This window comes from Chiloscyllium plagiosum, unplaced genomic scaffold (assembly GCF_037043375.1).
Source record: "Chiloscyllium plagiosum isolate Xiang-an unplaced genomic scaffold, Cpla_swu_hap1 HiC_scaffold_4, whole genome shotgun sequence".
In the NCBI taxonomy this organism is placed as follows: Eukaryota; Metazoa; Chordata; class Chondrichthyes; order Orectolobiformes; family Hemiscylliidae; genus Chiloscyllium; species Chiloscyllium plagiosum.
Window position 1 is genome coordinate 128,485,303 of NW_028270142.1, and position 20,182 is coordinate 128,505,484.

Consider the following 20,182-nt stretch of genomic DNA (forward strand, 5'->3'; position numbering starts at 1 on the left):
AAAAGCATCATTTGAGCCGAAAGTACAATTTATTGTCATACAGCTGCTTTCAAATAAGCAAACAATTGGTAACAATATGTGGCTTGTGAATGGAGTTGGATTTTAATATTGATAAATGGGGGTAATTTGAAGCCAGAAACGAGAATGGAAGTTTAATGGAACAAGTACAAAAGGAAAAGTATCGAGACCATCTGTTGTTAAACCTTCCAATTTCCATCCAATTGAAATCAATGGAAGAACAAAGGGCAAACTCTCAAAGGCTGGTAATGTGGTCTGCCAGGTTTTTATCAGGGCTGCAAAGTTCAAAATTGTTCCCACCGATGATTCAAAGATAGTTTAGACAAGGGCAGTGATCTCTGATCTAATTTATCTTATCTATAAAAAAGGAATCACTGAAATGAGTGGAAAATAATCCAGATTTATTTTTAAAACATTCATAAGCTAATTAACTTGGTCTATGATCACAAAACAAGTTGATGCAAAGACTAGACAGCATTAACTGAGACTTGATCAAAATCTGAAGAGTGATGCATATGTGGAACAGGAATTTAGCAAAAGCGCGCAATGCTGTGTCAGTTAATCATTTTGAGAAGAAGATGGATAAACATCTGAAATGGATGACTCTATACATCTCCTCATTTAACCCTATTGTCACGGTTTTGTCCATTTACTTAATCTATCAACTTTTCTTCGCAACTCTGCTTTTATGTGTACTATTTACTGTGCCACTTCACTTACTGTCATGGCCAACATGAGTAGATGGCTCTCCATAAGTGATTTGAAGGAAGGAATCAATATAAAACATTGAAGTACAGGTTCCTTGGGAACACCAGTAGTCATGTTCTGACAACATCAGCATACTGTCTTCACTCTTGATTCCTAATGGCTTCTCTGCCCATGTCAATAGGTGCCTCCAATTCCATATGTTAACAGTCCCATAATGAATCTCTATGCTGACGTAAATACGTGCAATTAAAAATCTCTGCTGCACTCCACACCTCTACGTTTATAGCTTAAGTATAAATATCTTGAAGTTGTGAAGAGTCAAAAAGTTCTTATTTCAAAAAGCATTAACCATTTAGCTTACTTTGGTTGTTTGGCATTGACCATCACAGAAGAGGGTTGCTTCACATAAACAGAATTTCACACTGTGACAATTGCATTCTTTTAACAAATATTACCTATAATTCTGATTCAGCTTAGCTTCTATAAACCCTGCATCTTAGATTACTTACAGTGTGGAAACAGGCCCTTCGGCCCAACAAGTCCACACCGACCCGCCGAAGCACACACACCCAGACCCATTCCCTACATTTACCCTTGCACCTAACACTACTGGCAATTTAGCATGGCCAATTCACCTAACCTGCACATTTTTGGACTGTGGGAGGAAACTGGAGTACCCGGAGAAAACCTACGCAGACACGGGGAGAATGTGCAAACTCCACACAGACAGTCGCCTGAGGCGGGAATTGAACCCGGGTCTCTGGCGCTGTGAGGCAGCAGTGCTAACCACTGTGCCACCATGCTGCCCTATCTAACCTATAACATTCTGCTCTTCATGTTTGAATGGCCTTTTTTTTGCATGCTCTCAGAATATGCCAAAGCAATTTGATCGCTGACTCACTGGAAAATGTATTCTGTCATATTTATTGAAGTAAATCTTAACTGGCAATCTTCTGTAAAGGAAATTGAACTGAATCAAATCATAGTTTTAGTTATTACTCAGTTAAGATATTACTTTCAATGATTTAGGTTTGCTTGTATGTTGATTATTAATAAACTGCTGCTAGATTTAGTGGTAGATCAGAGAGCAGTATCTTTAAAATGATAGGGTTATTTAGTACTCTCCTGTTTAATTCTTCTTTTGTGCCTTCTGGTTTCCATAGAACCATAAAAAAGTTATAACACAAAGTGCCCTTTCAGCCCATCGCATGTGTGCTGACTACAAAAAAAGATCTAGCCATCCTGCTGCTATTCCACTCAGCTCCGATACTTTTTTCGTATCCTCGAAGGTTACAGCTGCAGATTCAAGTACCTTTTCTGGATGTTGAGGCTTGCTGCGAAAACCATGAAACCAAGTAACAAATTCCAGTCACCCACCACCCTCTGGATGAAAACCATTTTGCTCGTATGTCCCCTGTAACCCTCTTCCTAATCACCTTAAATCTTCATGTCACTAGCTACTCCCACAGCAGATCTTTTATCCATAAAGATCCTGTCAGATATATAAGTAAGCAAGATAAGGTATTGGGGTTCAAACAGAGTGGTCATTGTTCTCTACCTGACTGGAATATACCATGTGTTGTTTTGTGTCATTCTGTTGGTATTTAGAAGGATGTGCTCTCAAGGAATAAACTAACTAGGCATCGATCAGCTGTTGGACATTGTTAAGGCTCTGTCGTGACGATCATTAACCCCTATTGATAGATTATTATAGTTTTTATAAATGTCAAGCAGGTAACAATACATAATTTTCACCATGTGCATCCTCTGGGAAGGAAATGTTCATCCCCATAAGCACCAACTCTGGTCGTTGATGGAGAGTAGATATTTTGCACATAGACTTTGCTTTACCCTTTCCCTGAGGTGGAGTTGCCAGTGTGGATAAAGTCAGAAGTCCCATGACACCAGATTATAGTCCAACAGGTTTATTTGAAATCACCAAGCTTTTGGAGCACTGCTCCTTCATTAGGTGAATGTCGCCTGAAAAAGAAGTAGTGCACCAAAACCTTGTGATTTCACATAAACATATTGGACTATAACCTGGTGGTGTGTGACTTCTGACTCTGTCCCTGAGGGACTAACTGATCAAGCTAAAGTGGAGGTGGTGCATGCATCTTTCCCTTCAGTAGGTAATATGCTAAGCTGATCTCATCTTGTGGTGTGAACTTATCTTTTACATCATATTTATCCCTCTAAGTGATCTTTATAAAAGTGAATGACAAATGTTTCAATGTTTGAAATGAAGTTAACTTTGAACTGTTTTTAGACGTTTGAGCTCTCTGTTTATATTCCTGTCTGGGTAGAGTCAAAACATTGCACTTCCTTTAATCCCACTCTGGTCTGATTATTTGGTTATCCTGGGCCTTTCATTAGGTATACGAATTTCACTGCTGCACATATTTTTGATTTACTCCCTTGCCTGAAAACACACAACTTCCTGGTCAGGAGAGTGAATCCTGTGTCATGATTATCAGTATCAACTATAGATCGAATAAAAGCAAAGTACTGTGGATGCTGAAAACCTGAAACAAACATTGAAAATGCTGGAGAAACTCAGCAGGTCTGCTAGATGCTGCCAGAATCGAGTTGAGTTTCTGCAGCATTCTCTGTCCCTTTCAAGCATAGCTGATTGCTTTGTGCTACCTTGCAGCCTTAGTCTACTCTCTGATAAATAGTCAGGCATTTTGTTTAAAAAGCCCGCATCATTTCCTTATAGATCCTCAAATGGGATGATTGTGGAACTTTCACTCCTTTGTAAATAGCATATTCCAGCCAATGGTATGTTTGGGACCCCTTGAAGCTTGAAGTGCATGAGACTGTGATTGGGTTGAGAAAACTGAAAATTATGAGAATTGCTTTACACATTAAAGGAACAGTAAAGTATTTTATAAGTAAGAAAGTTTGTTAGAAGTGAGGTGAAACCCTTGAGAGGACTGAATGGTGATCAAAAAAAACTGCACAGATATTTCGAAGGAACTTTTGAATAGTTTTGAACTGATGTGAAATGATGGAGTTGCTGAATGCAGTGATGAGCATGAGTTATATTTTAGGTAAATTGTTCAACTAAAAGAGTAAGCTCTAGTGTGTGACCCCACAGGAACAAATTTCAGAATAATTAGAAACTGTATCTCAGGATCTTATTAAGAGTGCCAGTTGAATAGAAAGTGATACAACATATTTTGAAAGAGAAAATGAAGTAATATTATTCCTGGAGAAAGTGAGCACTGCAGATGCTGGGTTTCAGAGTCAAAAAGTGTGGCGCTGGAAAAAGTACAGCAGGTCAGGCAGCATCTGAGGAGCAGGAGAGTCAACATTTCAGGCATACACCCTTCTTCAGGAATGTCATAGAGACTATCACCAAGCCTTGCAAAATAATCAGGGATATAGCCAGCATTCCTGATGAAGAACCTATCCCCGAAGTGTCGACTGTCATGCTCCTCAGATGCTACCTGACTTGCTGTGCTTTTCCAATGTCACACTTTATTCCTGCTTGTGCAAATTCAACTTAGAAAATTTGTTTTAATGAAATTTGGCATTTAGGTAGCTTTAAACTAATTTGACAAGGGAGTACCAATAAAAAAAATAGTAGAGGTTATCACTAAGCCTTGCAAAATACTCAGGGATGTAGCCAGCATTATAAGGTGAAGCCACAGGGTGAAACCAAAAAAAAAATCCGTAACAGAGTTAATGTAAATGCATGGTGTAGAGTAATTAAGACTGGGGAGTTACAGATGCTGAGAGCATTGCCGATATGGAAAAAAAATCTGCAGAGAATTCAAGGACAGAGTCAATTTGGCGAGACCTATGGAATAAAAAGGGTGCATTACATATAGACCACCAACCAATGGAAAGGATATAGATGAACGAATCTGCAAAGAAATGCCAACACTATAGAGAAGTTATAATGAGGGTCTTCATTTAAGCACATATATATTAGGATACTGATACTGGAAAGGGCATTGAGGGGCAAGTGTTCCTGGATTGTATCGGGAGTGTTTCCGACAGCAGGATGTATCTAATCCACCAAGGGAGGATGTATTGTTGGTCCTTGGAAATGAAATGGTCCAAGTGGATCAAGTCTCAGTACAGGAATATTTAGGAGACAGTGATCATTGGATCATAGGTTCAGAATGGAGAATGCCATGCAACAATCCAGAGAAAGAGAACTCATCTGGCAGACAGCTGACGTTAATAGGGCAAGAACAGAGCTGAGCAAGATTGATTGGAACAAGAGTTTGGTGAGAAAAATGCTATCTCCACAATAGACTACCTTCGAAGAGCAGATCGTTTGGGTACAGTTAGGTTTATTCCTTCTAATGGAAAAGGTAAGACGAATAAATCCAGGGTTCCCTGGATGACAAAGAAGATAAAAGTTAACATTGAAAAGGAGAAGTGCTTATGAAGGCTATAAGGCAGAAAATGCAATTAAGAATCAACAGGAACGCCAAAGATTTAGAGGGGAGGTAAAAAGCAAAAAAAGAAAGCAAAGAGGAACAATGAGAAAAGACTAGTATCTAACTTAAAGGGCAGTCTCAAACTCTTCTATGGCCACAGAAACAATAAGAGAATGGTTAAAGGAAGAATAGGGCCGATCAGAGAGTATAAAGGGATTTACTCAAATGGCATGGCTGAGGTGTCAAATGAATACTTCGCCTCTGTCTTCATGAAAGAGGAGGATGTTGCCCAGGCCATAGTGACAGATGTGGAAACTCTAGAAAGGTTCAAATTTAATAAGGAAGATGTCTTGGATAGATTGTTCACACTTAAAGTTGACAGAAGAATTGGGACCAGATGAGATGCATCCAAGGATTTTGACATGATTTGATTTGATTGATTGTTATCACGTACCGAGATACAGTGAAAAGTGTTATTTTGCGTGTTCTACAGGCAGATCGCAGCAGAACAGAGTCCAGAATAGAGTGTTACAGCCATAGAGAAGGTACAGAGAGAGAAATCAGCATTAACACTTGAGGTCTGTTCAAAAGTCTGATAAAAGGGGGGAAGAAGCTGTTCTTGAATCTGTTTATACATGTATTCAAACTTCTATATCTTCTGCCCAGTGCAAGAGAATATAACCAGAGTGGGAGAGGCCTTTGGTTACGTTGGTTACTTTCCCAAGGCAGCGGGAAGTATAGATGAAGTCATTGAATGGAATACTGGTTTACATGATAAAGTGGTTTGTGTTTCTGCCTGTCTCTCGTTTATTGCAGTCTTGGGAAGACCAGTTGCCATACCATGCTTTGATGCATCCAAATAGGATGCTTTCTAAGGTGTATCTGTCAAAACTGGTAGGACATGCCGAATTTCCTTCGTGTCCTGAGGAAGTAAAGGCATCGTTGTGCTTTCTTGACCATCGCGTTGAAGTGGGTGGGCCAGAGCAGACAGTTGGTGATCATCACTCCCAGGAACTTGATGCTCTGGGCCATCTCCACCTCAGCACCATTGATGCAGACTCCTCCTGAAGTCAATGATCAGCTGCTTCATTTTGCTGACCTTGATGGAAAGATTGTTGTCTTTACTAAGCACTGCTGGGCTGAACAGAGTAGATGGGGATAAACTGTCCTGCTCCTAAAAGTAAACAAGAATGAGAGGGTGTAAATTTCAAGTGATGTACAAAAGAAGCAAAGTTGATGTGAGAAAAATACTTTTTCACTGAGTGAATGCTGCCTGGAAATATGGTGGAGGCAGATTCAATTGAGGCATTCAAGGGATAGAAATGGTGAGCAGAAATATGGGGAAAGGCAGGAGATTAATACAAGGTAATAGAACCAATGGAGGCATGATGGGTCAAATGGCCGCCTCCTGTGCGTAGCAATTGTGAACAATTTTATGAGTTTTGAATCTAAAGATTTTATGGAATCATAGAATCCTTCCTGCTCCTAAGAGTAAAAAAAAGAGGCCATTTGCCATCAAGTCTGCATCGACCCTCCGAAGAGGATCCCCACCCTATCTTTGTAACCCTGCATTTCCCATGTCTAGTCCACTCACCCTGGACTGTGGGAGAAAACTAGAGGAATCCCATGGATATGGGAAAATAAGACCAGAAGACGTAGGAGTGGAAGTAAGGCTATTCGGCCCATCGAGTCCACTCTGCCATTTAATCATGACTGATGGGCATTTCAACACCACTTACCCACACTCTCCCCATAGCCCTTAATTCCTTGCGAGATTAAGAATTTATCAATCTCTGCCTTGAAGATATATTACGTCCCAGCCTCCACTGTGCTCCATGGTGATGAATTCCACAGGCCCACCGCTCTCTGGCTGAAGGAATGTCTCCTTATTTCTGTTCTAAATTGACCCCCTCTAATTCTCAGACTGTGCCCATGGTTCCTAGTCTCCCTGTCTAATGGAAACGACTTCCCAGCATTCACCCTTTCTAAGCTATGCATTATCTATACAATCACTGGATCTTCAGCCATTCCAGGGATCATCCGTGTGAATCTCCACTGGACATGCTTCAGTGCCTGTATGTCCTTTCTGAGGTGTGGGGCCCAAAATTGGACACAGTATTCGAAATAGAGCCTAACTAGAGCTTTATAAAGTCTCAGCACATCGCTGCTTTTATATTCCAACCCTCTTTGAGATAAATGACATTACATTTGCTTTCTTAATCACAGACTCAACTTGCAAGTTAACCTTTAGAGAATCCTGGACTAACACTCCCACCTCCCTTTGTACTTCGGCTTTATGAATTTTCTCCTCATTTAGAAAATAGTCCATGCCTGTATTATTTTTTCCAAGACCTCACATTTGCTCACGTTGAATTTCATCAGCCATTTCCTGGACCACTCTCCTAAACTGTCTAAATCTTTCTGCAGCCTCCCCACCTCCTCAGTACTACCTGCCTATCCATCTAACTTTGTGTCATCGGCAAACTTCATCAGAATGCCCCCAGTCCCTTCATCCAGATCATTAATATATAAAGTTGCGGCCCCATCACTGAACACTGCGGGACACCACTAGTCACCGGCTGCCATTCCGAAAAAGAACCTTTTATCCCAACTCTTTGCCTTCTATCAGACAGCTAATCCTCAATACATGCCAATAGCTCATCTTGAACACCATGGGCCTTCATCTCACTTAGCAGCCTCCCATGAGGCACCTTTTCAGAGGCCTTTTGGAGTCTAGATGGATAACATCCACTGGATTTCCCTGGTCTAACCTACTTGCTCCCTCTTCAAAAATTCTAACAGGTTTGTCAGGCACGACCTCCCCTTACTAAATCCATGCTGACTTGTTCTAATCTGACACAGCACTTATAAAAATTTAGAAATCTCATCCTTAATGATGGATTTTGGAATTTTACCAACAACCAAGGTTAGGCTAATGGGCCTATAATTGTCCATCTTTTGTCTCAACCCTTTCTTGAACAAGCGGTAATTAATTTTCTAATTATCTGGGACTTTCCCTGACTCCAGTGACTTTTGAAAGATCACAAACAACACCTCCGCTATTTCCTCAGCCACCTCCCTCAGGACTCTCGGATGTAGCCCATCGGGACCAGGAGATTTATCAATTTTTAGACCTTTTAGTTTTTCTAGCACTTTCTCTTTTGTAATGGCTACCATACTCAACTCTGCCCCCAACTCTCCTTAATTGTTGGGATATTACTCATGTCATCCACTGCGAAGACTGACGCAAAATACTTGTTAAGTTCTTCAGCTATTTCCTTATCTCCCATCACTAGCCTTCCTGCATCAGTTTGGAGTGGCCCAATGTCTACCTTTACCTCTCATTTTTTTCTTATGTATTGAAAGTAACTTTGATTATCATTTCTAGTACTACTGGCAAGCCTGCCTTCATATTTGATCCACTCCTTTCTTATTTCTCTCTTTGTTATCCTCTGTTTATTTTTATAGGCTTCCTAATGTTCTGATTTCCCACTGCTGTTGGCCACTTTATCGGCTGTGTCTTTTTCTTTGATACGTTTCCTGAATACTAATGTCTCTTGAAATGAAATCCCTCTTTCCCACACCAATCTCTTAGCCACATATTTACTTTCCTAATTTTCTTATCCCTATGCTAATTAGCACATGGCTTGGGCAGTAATCCAGAGATTATGATCCCAAAGGATTGGCTCTTCAATTTTCTTCCTAGTGCTTGATATTCCCCAAACAGGTCCTACTTCCTAGCCTTGTCTATGTTGTTAGTGCCAATGTGGACCACAGCTGGATCTTCTCCCTCCTGCTCCAGTATCCTTTCAAGCCGGTCGGGGATATCCTGCACCCTGGCACGGGACAGGCAAGACACCATGCGAGACTCCTGATCCAGCTCGCAAAGGATACTATCTGTCTCCCTAATTATAGAATCTCCTATAACAACGGCTTGTTTTTTTGCTCCCCCCTCTTGAATGGCCTGCACCATGATGCCATGGTCAGCTGGCTTATCCTATCCATACCCCTTTTCCTCATCCATACAGGGAGCAAGAATCTCGTACCTGTTGGACAAGGTCAAGGGCTGAGTGTCTTCCACTCCTGAACCCAGAATCCCCCTACCTGCCTCACTTACAGTCACACCCTGTTGTCCCTGATCACTAACTGAATTTGAATTACTTAATCTATCAGGTGTGATTGCCTCCTGAAACAAAGCGTCCAGGTAACTATCCCCCTACCGGATGTGGCACAATGTTTGAAGCTCAGATACCAGATCATCAATTCTGACCCGGAGTTCTTCCAGCAATCGTTCACAATAGGATCAACCAGCTCCCACATCATAAAACTACAGCACATCACCTGTCCAGCCATCTCTACTTATTTAATTAATTTATACAAATTTGAGTTAAATAATTTCTAGTGCTTCTCTATAGTCTTATTCAACTAACCAGCTAACAGTAAACTTTTAATCAATCACACAATATACAAGAAATATCAATTGAAACGCCTTACCTTAGCAACACACGGAAGTTATTTTTTTTGGTTTGAGGAGGAGAGCGGGTGGGACACTATATGTGTAGCATCTCGGGATTCAGCTGCTGCCTAAATATATACCTGACAGCCTTCTGCTCCTCGCTGTGGCCTCTCCCTCTGCTGCTCCTTTAAAAACGGTTCTTGTGCTCTCCCTTCCTGACAGCCCTCGCTTCTCTCCACCCTCTCTCCTCACCACTCTGTAAAAATGGAGGCCAGGCTCCCGCGGTAAGTCCCTTTTTAAGTGGGAAAACTTACCCTTCCCAGCAGCATTCGCTTCTTTCTGCCCTATATCCTCACCGTTTGTAAAAACGTGCAAATTGCACACAGCCAGTCACCCAAGGATGGAATCAAACCCAGGTCCCTGGTGCTATGAGGCAGCAATACTAACCACTGAGCCACCATGATTTCACCCCTCAATTTGATTGGGCTCAGCGTTTATTGCCCTTCAACATCAGTTTAACCCAATTTCCATTTGCATTTTTTAAACTGTGGTTGAGGAGAAATCTGAATCAAAAATACATTGTGACTTGCTTTAGGAGCAAGTAGATACTTTGAATAGTTTGATTGGATTTGGGATTCAAAAGTTAGTTGTAAAGTATCACAAATCTCTGATTTCTATTAATTTGAAAAGCAAGTCGCACATGTTGAAAGACTGGGCAAATAATGAGGTGTAAGAAATGAAAGCCTGATGACTGTTGTTAATGAAGCACTGATTAGATGGGCTAATCGTAAGAGACGAGGTACCTCTCCATCTCCATCAGTGACGACCGACTTGACACTGACATTTTCCACAAACCCACCGACTCCCACAGCTACCTGGATTACACCTCTTCCCACCCTACCTCTTGCAAAAATGCCATCCCGTATTCCCAATTCCTCCGCCTCCGCCGTATCTGCTCCCAGGAGGAGCAGTTCCACCATAGAACACACCAGATGGCCTCCTTCTTTAGAGACCGCAATTTCCCTTCCCACGTGGTTAAAGATGCCCTCCAACGCATCTCGTCCACATCCCGCACCTTCGCCCTCAGACCCAACCGCAACAAGGACAGAACGCCCCTGGTGCTCACCTTCCACCCGACCAACCTTCGCATAAACCAAATCATCCGCCGACATTTCCGCCACCTCCAAACAGACCCCACCACCAGGGATATATTTCCCTCCCCACCCCTCTCCGCCTTCCGCAAAGACCATTCCCTCCGTGACTACCTGGTCAGGTCCACGCCCCCTACGACACACCCTTCCATCCTGGCACTTTCCCCTGCCACCGCAGGAACTGTAAAGCCTGTGTCCACACCGCCTCCCTCACCTCTATCCAAGGCCCTAAAGAAGCCTTCCACATCCATCAAAGTTTTACCTGCACATCCACTGATATCATTTATTGTATCCATTGCTCCCGATGCGGTCTCCTCTACATTGGGGAGACTGGGCGCCTCCTAGCAGAGCGCTTTAGGGAATATCTCCGAGACACCCGCACCAATCAACCAACTCGCCCCGTGGCTCAACATTTCAACTCCCCCTCCCACTCTGCCGAGGATATGGAGGTCCTGGGCCTCCTTCACCGCCGCTCCCTCACCACCAGACGCATGGAAGAAGAACGCCTCATCTTCCGCCTCGGAACACTTCAACCCCAGGGCATCAATGTGGACTTCAACAGTTTCCTCATTTCCCCTTCCCCCACCTCATCCTAGTTTCTAACCTCCAGCAACACGATCCCCTGACTTGTCCAGACTTGTCCGACCTGCCCAGCTCCTTTTCCACCTATCCACTCCACCCTCTCCTCCCTGACCTATCACCTTCATCTCCTTCCCCACTGACCTATTGTACTCTATGCTACTCTCTCCCCACCCCCACCCTCCTCTAGCTTATCTCTCCATGCTTCAGGCTCTCTGCCTTTATTCCTGATGAAGGGCTTTTGCCCGAAACGTCGATTTTGCCTGTCCTCGGATGCTGCCTGAATTGCTGTGCTCTTCCAGCACCACTGATCGGTAATTGTAAGAGATATCAAATCCTGCTTGGTAACCATCTGTTCAAAGCTAGTGAGCTGACCATAGAGAACTTTGAAACATCAAATGAATTACCATGCTGCTGGAAATTAAGATACAACCTTGATAGTAATGAGCTGTATGGTGAAAATACAGAGTAATAGTGTCACTGGTTTATTATCAGAGCATCTGTTTGAATGTACAGCAATGCGTCTGGACTTTTTCATCATACTATGTCTGATCAACTTCATACACACAAAGGAGGGGAGATGAGCAATGGTAAAAAGAAAAAAAATAGCGCCTTGAGCTGTTGCTTTGGCTATAAAAGGAAAATGCAGACACTCATGGCAACAGAAATGCATAAATTTTGAATTGATGCAAACTGCTTTTGAAAATGTTACGATCCTTGAATGAGAATGTGATACAAGAACGTAGTGTCTTTTATAGTGCTGGTTGCCTTTATTAGCTCTCTCAATGTTTTGTCAAAAGAAACCTCTTTATCCAAAGAGAAACCAAATACTGCAGATGCTGGAGATCTGTAATAAAAGCTGAAAGTAATGGATAAACTCAACAGGCCTGCAGCATCTGTGGAGAGAGTTAACCTTTCGAGGCCAATGTAACTTTTCTTCTGAAGTTTGAGTTCCAAAGTAAAACCATATTTTGGACTCAAAGTCAACTCTGTTTCCTTCTCCACAGATGTTGTCAGACCTGCTGACTTTGTTTTTACTTTAATCCAAAAAATGGCAAGAACGTGAGACTCGGTACCACAAACCATAGCTGAGGCAAACTGCATAGGTACATTTAAGGGAAAGCTTGATAATTGCATCAGGGAGAAAGGAATAATAGGTTATATTGAAATTAAGTGAAGATGGGTGGAAAGAGACTTGTGTAAAATTTAAATGCTGACATAGACCAGTTGGGTGAAATGGTCTTTAGTTGTTAGCTGTCAATTTAATATAACCCATTACACTTATTTTGGTTCAGGAGCTGGAAGATACATTATTCAAAGCATTAAGAAACAAAACAAGAAGCAATTATTCCGCTGAGAAGCAGACACTTCATCGTTTTTGTTTTAAATAATCTCCACTGTGTTAAATGCTATGCACAATTATGATGACAGCTGATGGAAATACTGGATATGCCAGATCCCAGCGTAATAACTGGCTTAATTGAAAATGTTTTATTTTTCTTTTTATTTACCATGAAAGTCAGTCACTTACATATTCGCAAGTGTACTTTTAACGAAAAGAAATTACACAGAAGAAACAGATTTTATTTAGTGAGACAAGAATTAGTGGAGCAATTTCTTTACAAGCATCAAAAAGAAAGATTCATCCCTTTTATCCCAACAATGCCCTTATCAGCACTTGAACCTCACTGAAGAGTCACACCCGTCTCTATACTAAAGCTTCTTGTTCAGCTAGCTTGGCTGTAATCTATTTTCTTCTGGTCGATTTCGATGCATTCACTATTTTCTTTAGGTCATCTCCCAGATACATAAAACAACCTTACTCAACTCTCAATTACTTAACGTGGTTTCCTTAGACTCATCTCTTCAATAGATTTGTAGGAAACCATTACCTCTGATATACCACAGCCTTCACCTTCTCACCGACTTCTAGGCATCTCAGGACTTGTTCTCCAACCTGGACTGCTGGTGGTTGCCCAACTCAAATCAACAAACATCCTAGCAATTGACTCCAAGTGGTCTATTGTTCATTTAGCTGAAAAGGCCTGTGGAAAAAAAAGGTCAGAACTAAAAAAAAATTAAAAGTCCATTTTCGCTCCATTTTATATTATGAACCTTCACAACAAAGTTTGAGCAATAGCTTTAGAATATAATAATCCAGTCACAGTCAAGAAGGGCAGTGACTAGATTCCTGGTATTTGGGTGAGGCAGAATTTGATCTGTATGTTTTGGTGGGTGGTAGCATTGAATTCTGCTAAGATATGACTGATGCAGAAGTCTTCTCTAGAAGTTGTGGAATCAGAGACTGCAGAGCACGTAAATGATGATGTGTCAAAACTGGAAATTCCCTGATTTAGTGAGGTAGATTCTGCTCTGCGTAGTACAGTCTGTTTGATCTTATGTACTAAAAGGGAATATGTGAAGCTTGATGACTTCTGATCTCCAAAAGTAGAAATTGCATTTTTTAATCACTGCAATTAAAAAGCTCACAAGGCAAAATTTGTTTCCATGATTTAGTAAGATGTTTCAACTTAAAATGCATGCTGTTGTGGTACTGCTCCGTTGCAAAAAACAGAAAAAAAGCTTGATGCAAGAAATTTCTGTTTTAAAAAAAACATAGTATATTGAGGATCAAGCAGTTATTGTTATTCATTAACTAAAGTCTTTCGAGAAAGTAGACTCAGTACAACTGAATTTAGATTGATTAATGTAACATTATTTGGGAAGCTTGTCCTTGTTGCTAATTCCAACTGTTTTTATAATATGAGTTTTTTTAATGAATCAAGTTCAAACAGAACTTCTTGCGTCATAGGGACAAAACTGAAATGTTAAAGAACATGCTTTGACACATGCTTTGACACTAGCAACCCAAAGAAAGGCAAGCGTTGTAGAGATCTGAATATCACCTTAGGACATGGAAAGGACTGCTCCCAATCTGTGCAATACATAATCACCTTTGAAAGGTGCAGCCATAATTATCTTATGATAAATGGTCTGGCTGGAAAACATTTGCTCATTGCACACTATATTTTTTCACTAAGAGAATAGAAGGCTGATGAATGGTTCATGGCAATAATGAGATGGTCATTCATACACTATGCCATCATAATTGTTCTACGATCGCTACCTTCCAGAAGAAAAAGAGGGATCATTAGAGGCAAGACACCTTGGAGCTATGCTGATACATATCCTTAATATATACTTCAGTATAGCATTGTGAAAGGTGAATCACATATCACTGGGTCAGCTTGTTCAATACTGAAGAACAGCTAAAAGTGGAATAACAGTAAATGACCATAAAAAATACATTATCTCCATTCTCACACAAAATATTTATACAGTGAGAATTAAGAATAATGTTGTAGCTCCATTACCAAAAATATGGTTTGAATTGAATGAATATGATGGTCATTTTAGAAGTTGAAGTAGCAAAAGGAATCAAGAGTGGGGAGAAAGAGGGTTCTGGTTGGATGATCAGCCTTGATCATATTGAATGGCGGAACAGGCTGAAAGGACCAATTAGCCTACTCCTGCCTGTATAAATTATGAATTTTGTTCTTATCCGCTACCCAGAATGTTACACATCAACCAACATTCTGAACTGTTGTTCTATCTTAAAGTAATTCTTGAAAGCCACTTTGATTCTCAGCAAAAATTGCAAAAAATTTACTAATAGGTTTTGCTAATTCAAAATAGATTATTCATCAGTAGCTCAAGCTGAGTGTTACCTACATATTAAATGAAGAGACTTGACATGAAGTTCATGTGGAATATAAACACTGGCACAGACCAATTGGGTTGAATGGCTTGTTTCTGTGATGTAGTCCATATGTAAATAGTGCAGTTTTGCAACTGTTTTCCACAGTAAAAGAAAAACAATAATTTTATTTGGATGAGCTGTTATTTAGGCATTGCTTGGAGTTAAGATTAGAGTCAGCACTTGGATATGTTTGGGGCTGTTAACTTGCATATCTTTAACAAATAATTTTCCACTAAAATGAGTCATTCTGCCAGCTGCCAGCACATCCTGTTTCATCATAATGGGTTTGGTGAGTAGTAATGCATGTGGCTGTCACTTAACTGCTTACCAGATTTTTTTCTTGCCATCAGCTTATATCATGCAGCAGTGCTGAAAAGCTTTAACTTCCTTGGAAGCATTTTTCAAGTGAGACATTTACTTCTCCAATGACAACATAAAGATTCCCAAAACAACTTCTCTGAAATCCTAAATTGGTTAATTTACTTTGCATTACTTTTCTCGACCTGTGGAATTTTGTTTAAAATGCTGATAATGCAGTGGAAGCGTAAAGTGAAGCAACTCTTCGATAAGCATGAAGCACAGTTCACAAACTCTAAGTAAGTAATTTATTGACATATCTAGATCAGACTATGTAGCATTGTTCAGTCATATTTGTGACCTAAAATGCTTTTAAAAATGTTTTCTTAAAAAACAAAATTGCTGCATTGATTTGAGAAACTTGCTAGCTGAATAGAAATGTTGCTGTTATGTATCTTAAAACTAGACATTAAGCTTAGTTCAGCAGGTAGGATATGTGGGTAAAGATTTGTGTTTTATTTTTTGGAATCAAGTAGGTTTTTTTTAGTATTTTTGCAAGATATTTGTGTCTTCCTGTTGAGAAAATACCACAGATTTGCATTTAGTGTCATCAAAAGTGTTGTGATTGTCAAGTTTGAGGAGTAAAGGTAATCTATTGAAGGGAAAAATCAGAGCTTAAAGATTGGATAATTCAATTTAACTTTTTGGCGAAGTGAAACTTTACAAATTTCAAAGCTGTGCTGATTTTACAGTACATTGCATTTTAGTATTTGTGCAAAAAGTGCAAATTGATCTAATTTGAAATAGCTGAATATTTAGATTTTGCCTTAAATTTTCCCTTAATTTTATCTTGATTAAAACCCCGGTATAGTTGTCCCCCCCCACACCGGTGGGGTATACATTTCCATGACCTACCGCAGATGCCGAAACCGCAGTTAGTAGTGAACCCATTCATTTAGATGGGAAATTTACCTCCCCGGTAGCCCCCTAGTTCCTGGTTCTGGAATGTTCAAATTAATATGTTCGAACCGCGAGTAACTGAAACCGCAGTAACTGGACCCATGGATACGGCGGTCTCCCTGTAATTCAACACCTAATCTCCTCATTTCCCTCAGCTGGTCTCTTGCAGACTCCATTACAAACTTCACAGCCCCATAACCTCATTTTTCCTTTCCCACCTTGCATCTCACTCACTTTCTGATGCTGAAAATTGAGCATTGTATTTTGTGGCTTAGAGGTAGTGCATTACAGGTAGTTCATCTATAACGCGATAGTTGCACTCTTGTGCAACCCTGCATTATAGAAAAATGGCATCTTAGAAACAGCGCTTAATGTGTTAGCAGTATAATCGCGTTACAGGCAACATGCATTAGAAACAGTATCTTCAATTTGTCAATCACGTTACAGTGAATTTGTGTTAATGACACGCAAATTGTAGCATAACAGCCTGTATTGTGAAGTCTGGCTACACTTGTGATGTCTCTTCCTTAAGATGAAGTATACTACTGTCAAGCAACGTTCTATTTATTATTCTACTTGATTAATAAAGCTTTCTCAGTGAGAGCTGGGGTCTCCAAATATAGTGAAGTTTCATGTTCAGACTCAAACTCCCCTTATTAAGAATTCAAGTATTTAAAGTTTCTGCCTGAAATATACTGCGGTCACTTTCAGAATAATTATCCTAAATTGCATTAGGGTGCTATTTAATTATCTTGTGAGATAAATTCAAGATGATTAATGCAATACAAACGCAGAGTCCTCTTAGCACGCTTACTGATCATTTTTGCAGCAATAATGTAAATGAGCAAGTAAGTTTCTGATCAAATATAGATAGAGTTTTAAATGTTTTGATAAGGCAGCTGATTGTTTTAGTTGAATTAACAAATTTTACAGCTTAATTTTGAAATGGCTCCCTTATTTAAATAAATTGTGACTTGATAAATCATCAATTGTCTCATTCAGGAATACATCTCAGTGTGTTCATATGTTGCTGATTTTGGCCATGGTAAGTTGCCAGTAGCAGCAATATCATTTGCAGAGCACTGTTGGAAGGAGACTCGTGCAAAGCAGATATCAGATATCTGACAGTATATTGTCTATTGCTGCCATACTTTAAGCTAAGATTTGATACTGAACATTTTATTGTGTGACGTGTAATTTGGGTGGATAGTTATTTGCAAGCACCATTTGACATCCCAATTGAAAAGAAAATTGATTGGATAAAGTCGGACATTTTTAATGCTGAATATGCAATCTAAACCCCAATGTCTGTTTTGTCCCATTAGATTTGGTGATCTTTATTCTGTGTCAAGGTTACCATGAAGTTGTTACAAGCATAGAAATTAGAAGCAGGAGTAGACAATTTGGCTCCTCATAGTTGATCTGGTTATGGACTTATTCACATTCCTGTCTACCCCCAATGCCGTTTGACTCCATTGTTAGTGAAGAATCTACCTCTGCTTTAAAATTATTCAGTGATTTCATGTCTACCATTCTTTGGAAGGCACTGTTCCAGTGGCACTCAACCATCTGAGAGAACCAAAAGTCCTCCTCATCTCTATCTTAAATTGGCAGCCCTTTAATAAATAGTGTGCCTTAATTCTTCACTCATCCCCAATGAGGACATCCTGCTAACTTATTTGAAATTTTTGAAATTTTTTTTAATGAAATTATATTTTAAATGAGTAAACATTGCAAATTGTAAGTGTTTTTAAGATTTTCTCAATATCTTTCATAACAAACAGAAACAAGAGTAGACCATGTAGGCTGTTGAGCCTGCTCCACTGTTCAGTATGATTATGGCTGATTTGCTGCCTTAATTCCATTTTACCAATCACTTTTGATTACCTGCGAGATTATTCAAGCCTTGAAATATTCAAAAATGGAAAATTCAAAAAATTCGCAATCCTGTCATCTCCTTCTTTACTGATAGGCCCTTTATCCTGAAGTTATGCTTTAAACTCCCCAATAAAAGAAACAACCTCCTATGTCTGCCATGTTGCGCCCCTTCAGAATTTTGAATCTTTCAGTTGGATCATATGTCACATAAACTCAAGATATTATAGACCCAATTTAGTCAGCCACTCATTATAAGACGATTTTCTCATCCTCAGCACCAATCTAGCAAACCCTAGTAAATTGTAGAACTCAAATACAAGTATATCTTTCTTTAAGTATGAATACCGTAACTGTGTACAGTATTCCAGATGTGGTTTCTCCAATGCCTTGTACAATGTAACAAAATTTTCTTGTTTCTGCAATCCATTCTCCTTGCAATCAGGGCCAACATGCCATTTCCTTTGCCAACAGCTTCCTGTATCTGCCTGCTAACTTTTTCTTGATGAATGCACCTAAGTCTCTCTGAACATTAACATTTCTGTGTTCTACAGCTGTTCTGGCAAGGAAGGTAGTGGTCTAGGGGTATTGTCGCAGGGCTAGTAATATAGAGATTCAGGTAATGTTCTAGGGACTGAGTTCAAATCATGTCAAGTCAGATGGTGGAATTTGAACTGAACTTTTAAAATAACCTGGAGTTAAGAGTCTAATGATGACTGTGAAATTATTGTTGGTTGTCAGGAAAAACCTATCTGATTCACTAATGTCCTGTAGGAAAGGAAATTGCCATTTTTCCTGGTCTGGACTACATATCACTTCAGACCACAGCAATGTGGTTGACTTTTAAATGTTAGGGATGAGCAATAAATGTTGGCTGAGCCAGTAATGCCTATATACTGTGAATTTTCAAAAAACCTTTAAAATATTCTCTTTATTTTCAATTCTTATTTCCAAAGTAAGTAACTTCTCACTTCTCCCCATCATACCTTGATGCCCACTTATTTAGGTTGTCTATATCTCTTGCTGGTCTTTTTGTTGTTCTTTGACAACTTACGTTACCAATTAGCTTTATATTGTTAACACACTTAGATATATTGCTATCTATTTCTTCAATTACATGATTAATATAATCTGTAATGAGTCGAGACCCTTGTGGCACTCCACTAGTTATAATCTGCCAACTTGAAATTGTCGCATTTAACTTGTACTCCCTGCTTCTTGTTCTTTAGCAGTTCTTTATCTATGCCCATACTTCATGAGCACTCATCTTGTGTATTAATGTTTTGTGTGGCATAATGAATGCCCTTTAGGAATCTAAATTAATTGGGTTTACAAGCTTCCCTTTACCTATCCTACAATTTATATCCTCAAAAAAAATTCTGTTTTATAAAACCATCTTCTCTCTCTAAGTCATACAATTTAGACAACTTCTCATGATAGTCCCTAAAGATTGAAAATGATTTTCCTCCATTCCATTGTTGTGGGTCTTGAGGTAACTAAATGGCCCAATACAGGATCCACAAACCCTGCTATAGATGGGACGGGTGTGTTTCCTGAAGGGGGTGGTATTGATGCTTGGAGTTATGCATGTTTCTTCAACTATTTGTGCTTGGCCTCCGCCTGGGCCTGTTGGAGATGCTCAAAATTGTTGGCACCTTCACAGATTCTTCTCCAATTTGAATGGTTATGGGCTTGAAATTGCCATGAGTCCCAGTGACGTCTTCATGATGTCTCAAAATGCTTTATAGACAATGAAATATTTTTGAAGTGTACAATTATACTGAGGAAAATATGGCAGCTGGTTTCCACAAGAGACAATGTTGTTGTGGTTCTGTTCGCCGAGCTGGAAGTTTTTGTTGCAAACGTTTCGTCCCCTGGCTAGGCGACATCATCAACAAGCACCCGAGCTACAAATCTTCGCACAGAGACAATGTGATAATGCTCAAGTAATTTTTATTGGGGATACAGATTGAGGGATAAATAT

The 20,182-nt window shown here is 39.9% G+C and overlaps 1 protein-coding gene across 15 annotated transcripts in view; it reads left to right on the forward strand.

The window, feature by feature from the left end:
- The window catches only part of LOC122548888 (focal adhesion kinase 1), a 511,554-nt gene that overhangs the window by 403,440 nt on the left and 87,932 nt on the right, over positions 1–20,182 (forward strand). Inside the window, exon 1 of one of the 15 annotated variants that reach the window (XM_087986666.1) lies at positions 15,426–15,662. The exons of the other annotated variants lie outside the window; for them this stretch is intronic. Within the exon in view, the coding sequence (XP_087842792.1) occupies positions 15,589–15,662 (74 nt within the window). The 5' untranslated portion in view covers positions 15,426–15,588. Of the gene's footprint in view, positions 1–15,425; positions 15,663–20,182 lie in introns of those variants that run through there. 15 annotated transcript variants of the gene reach the window in all.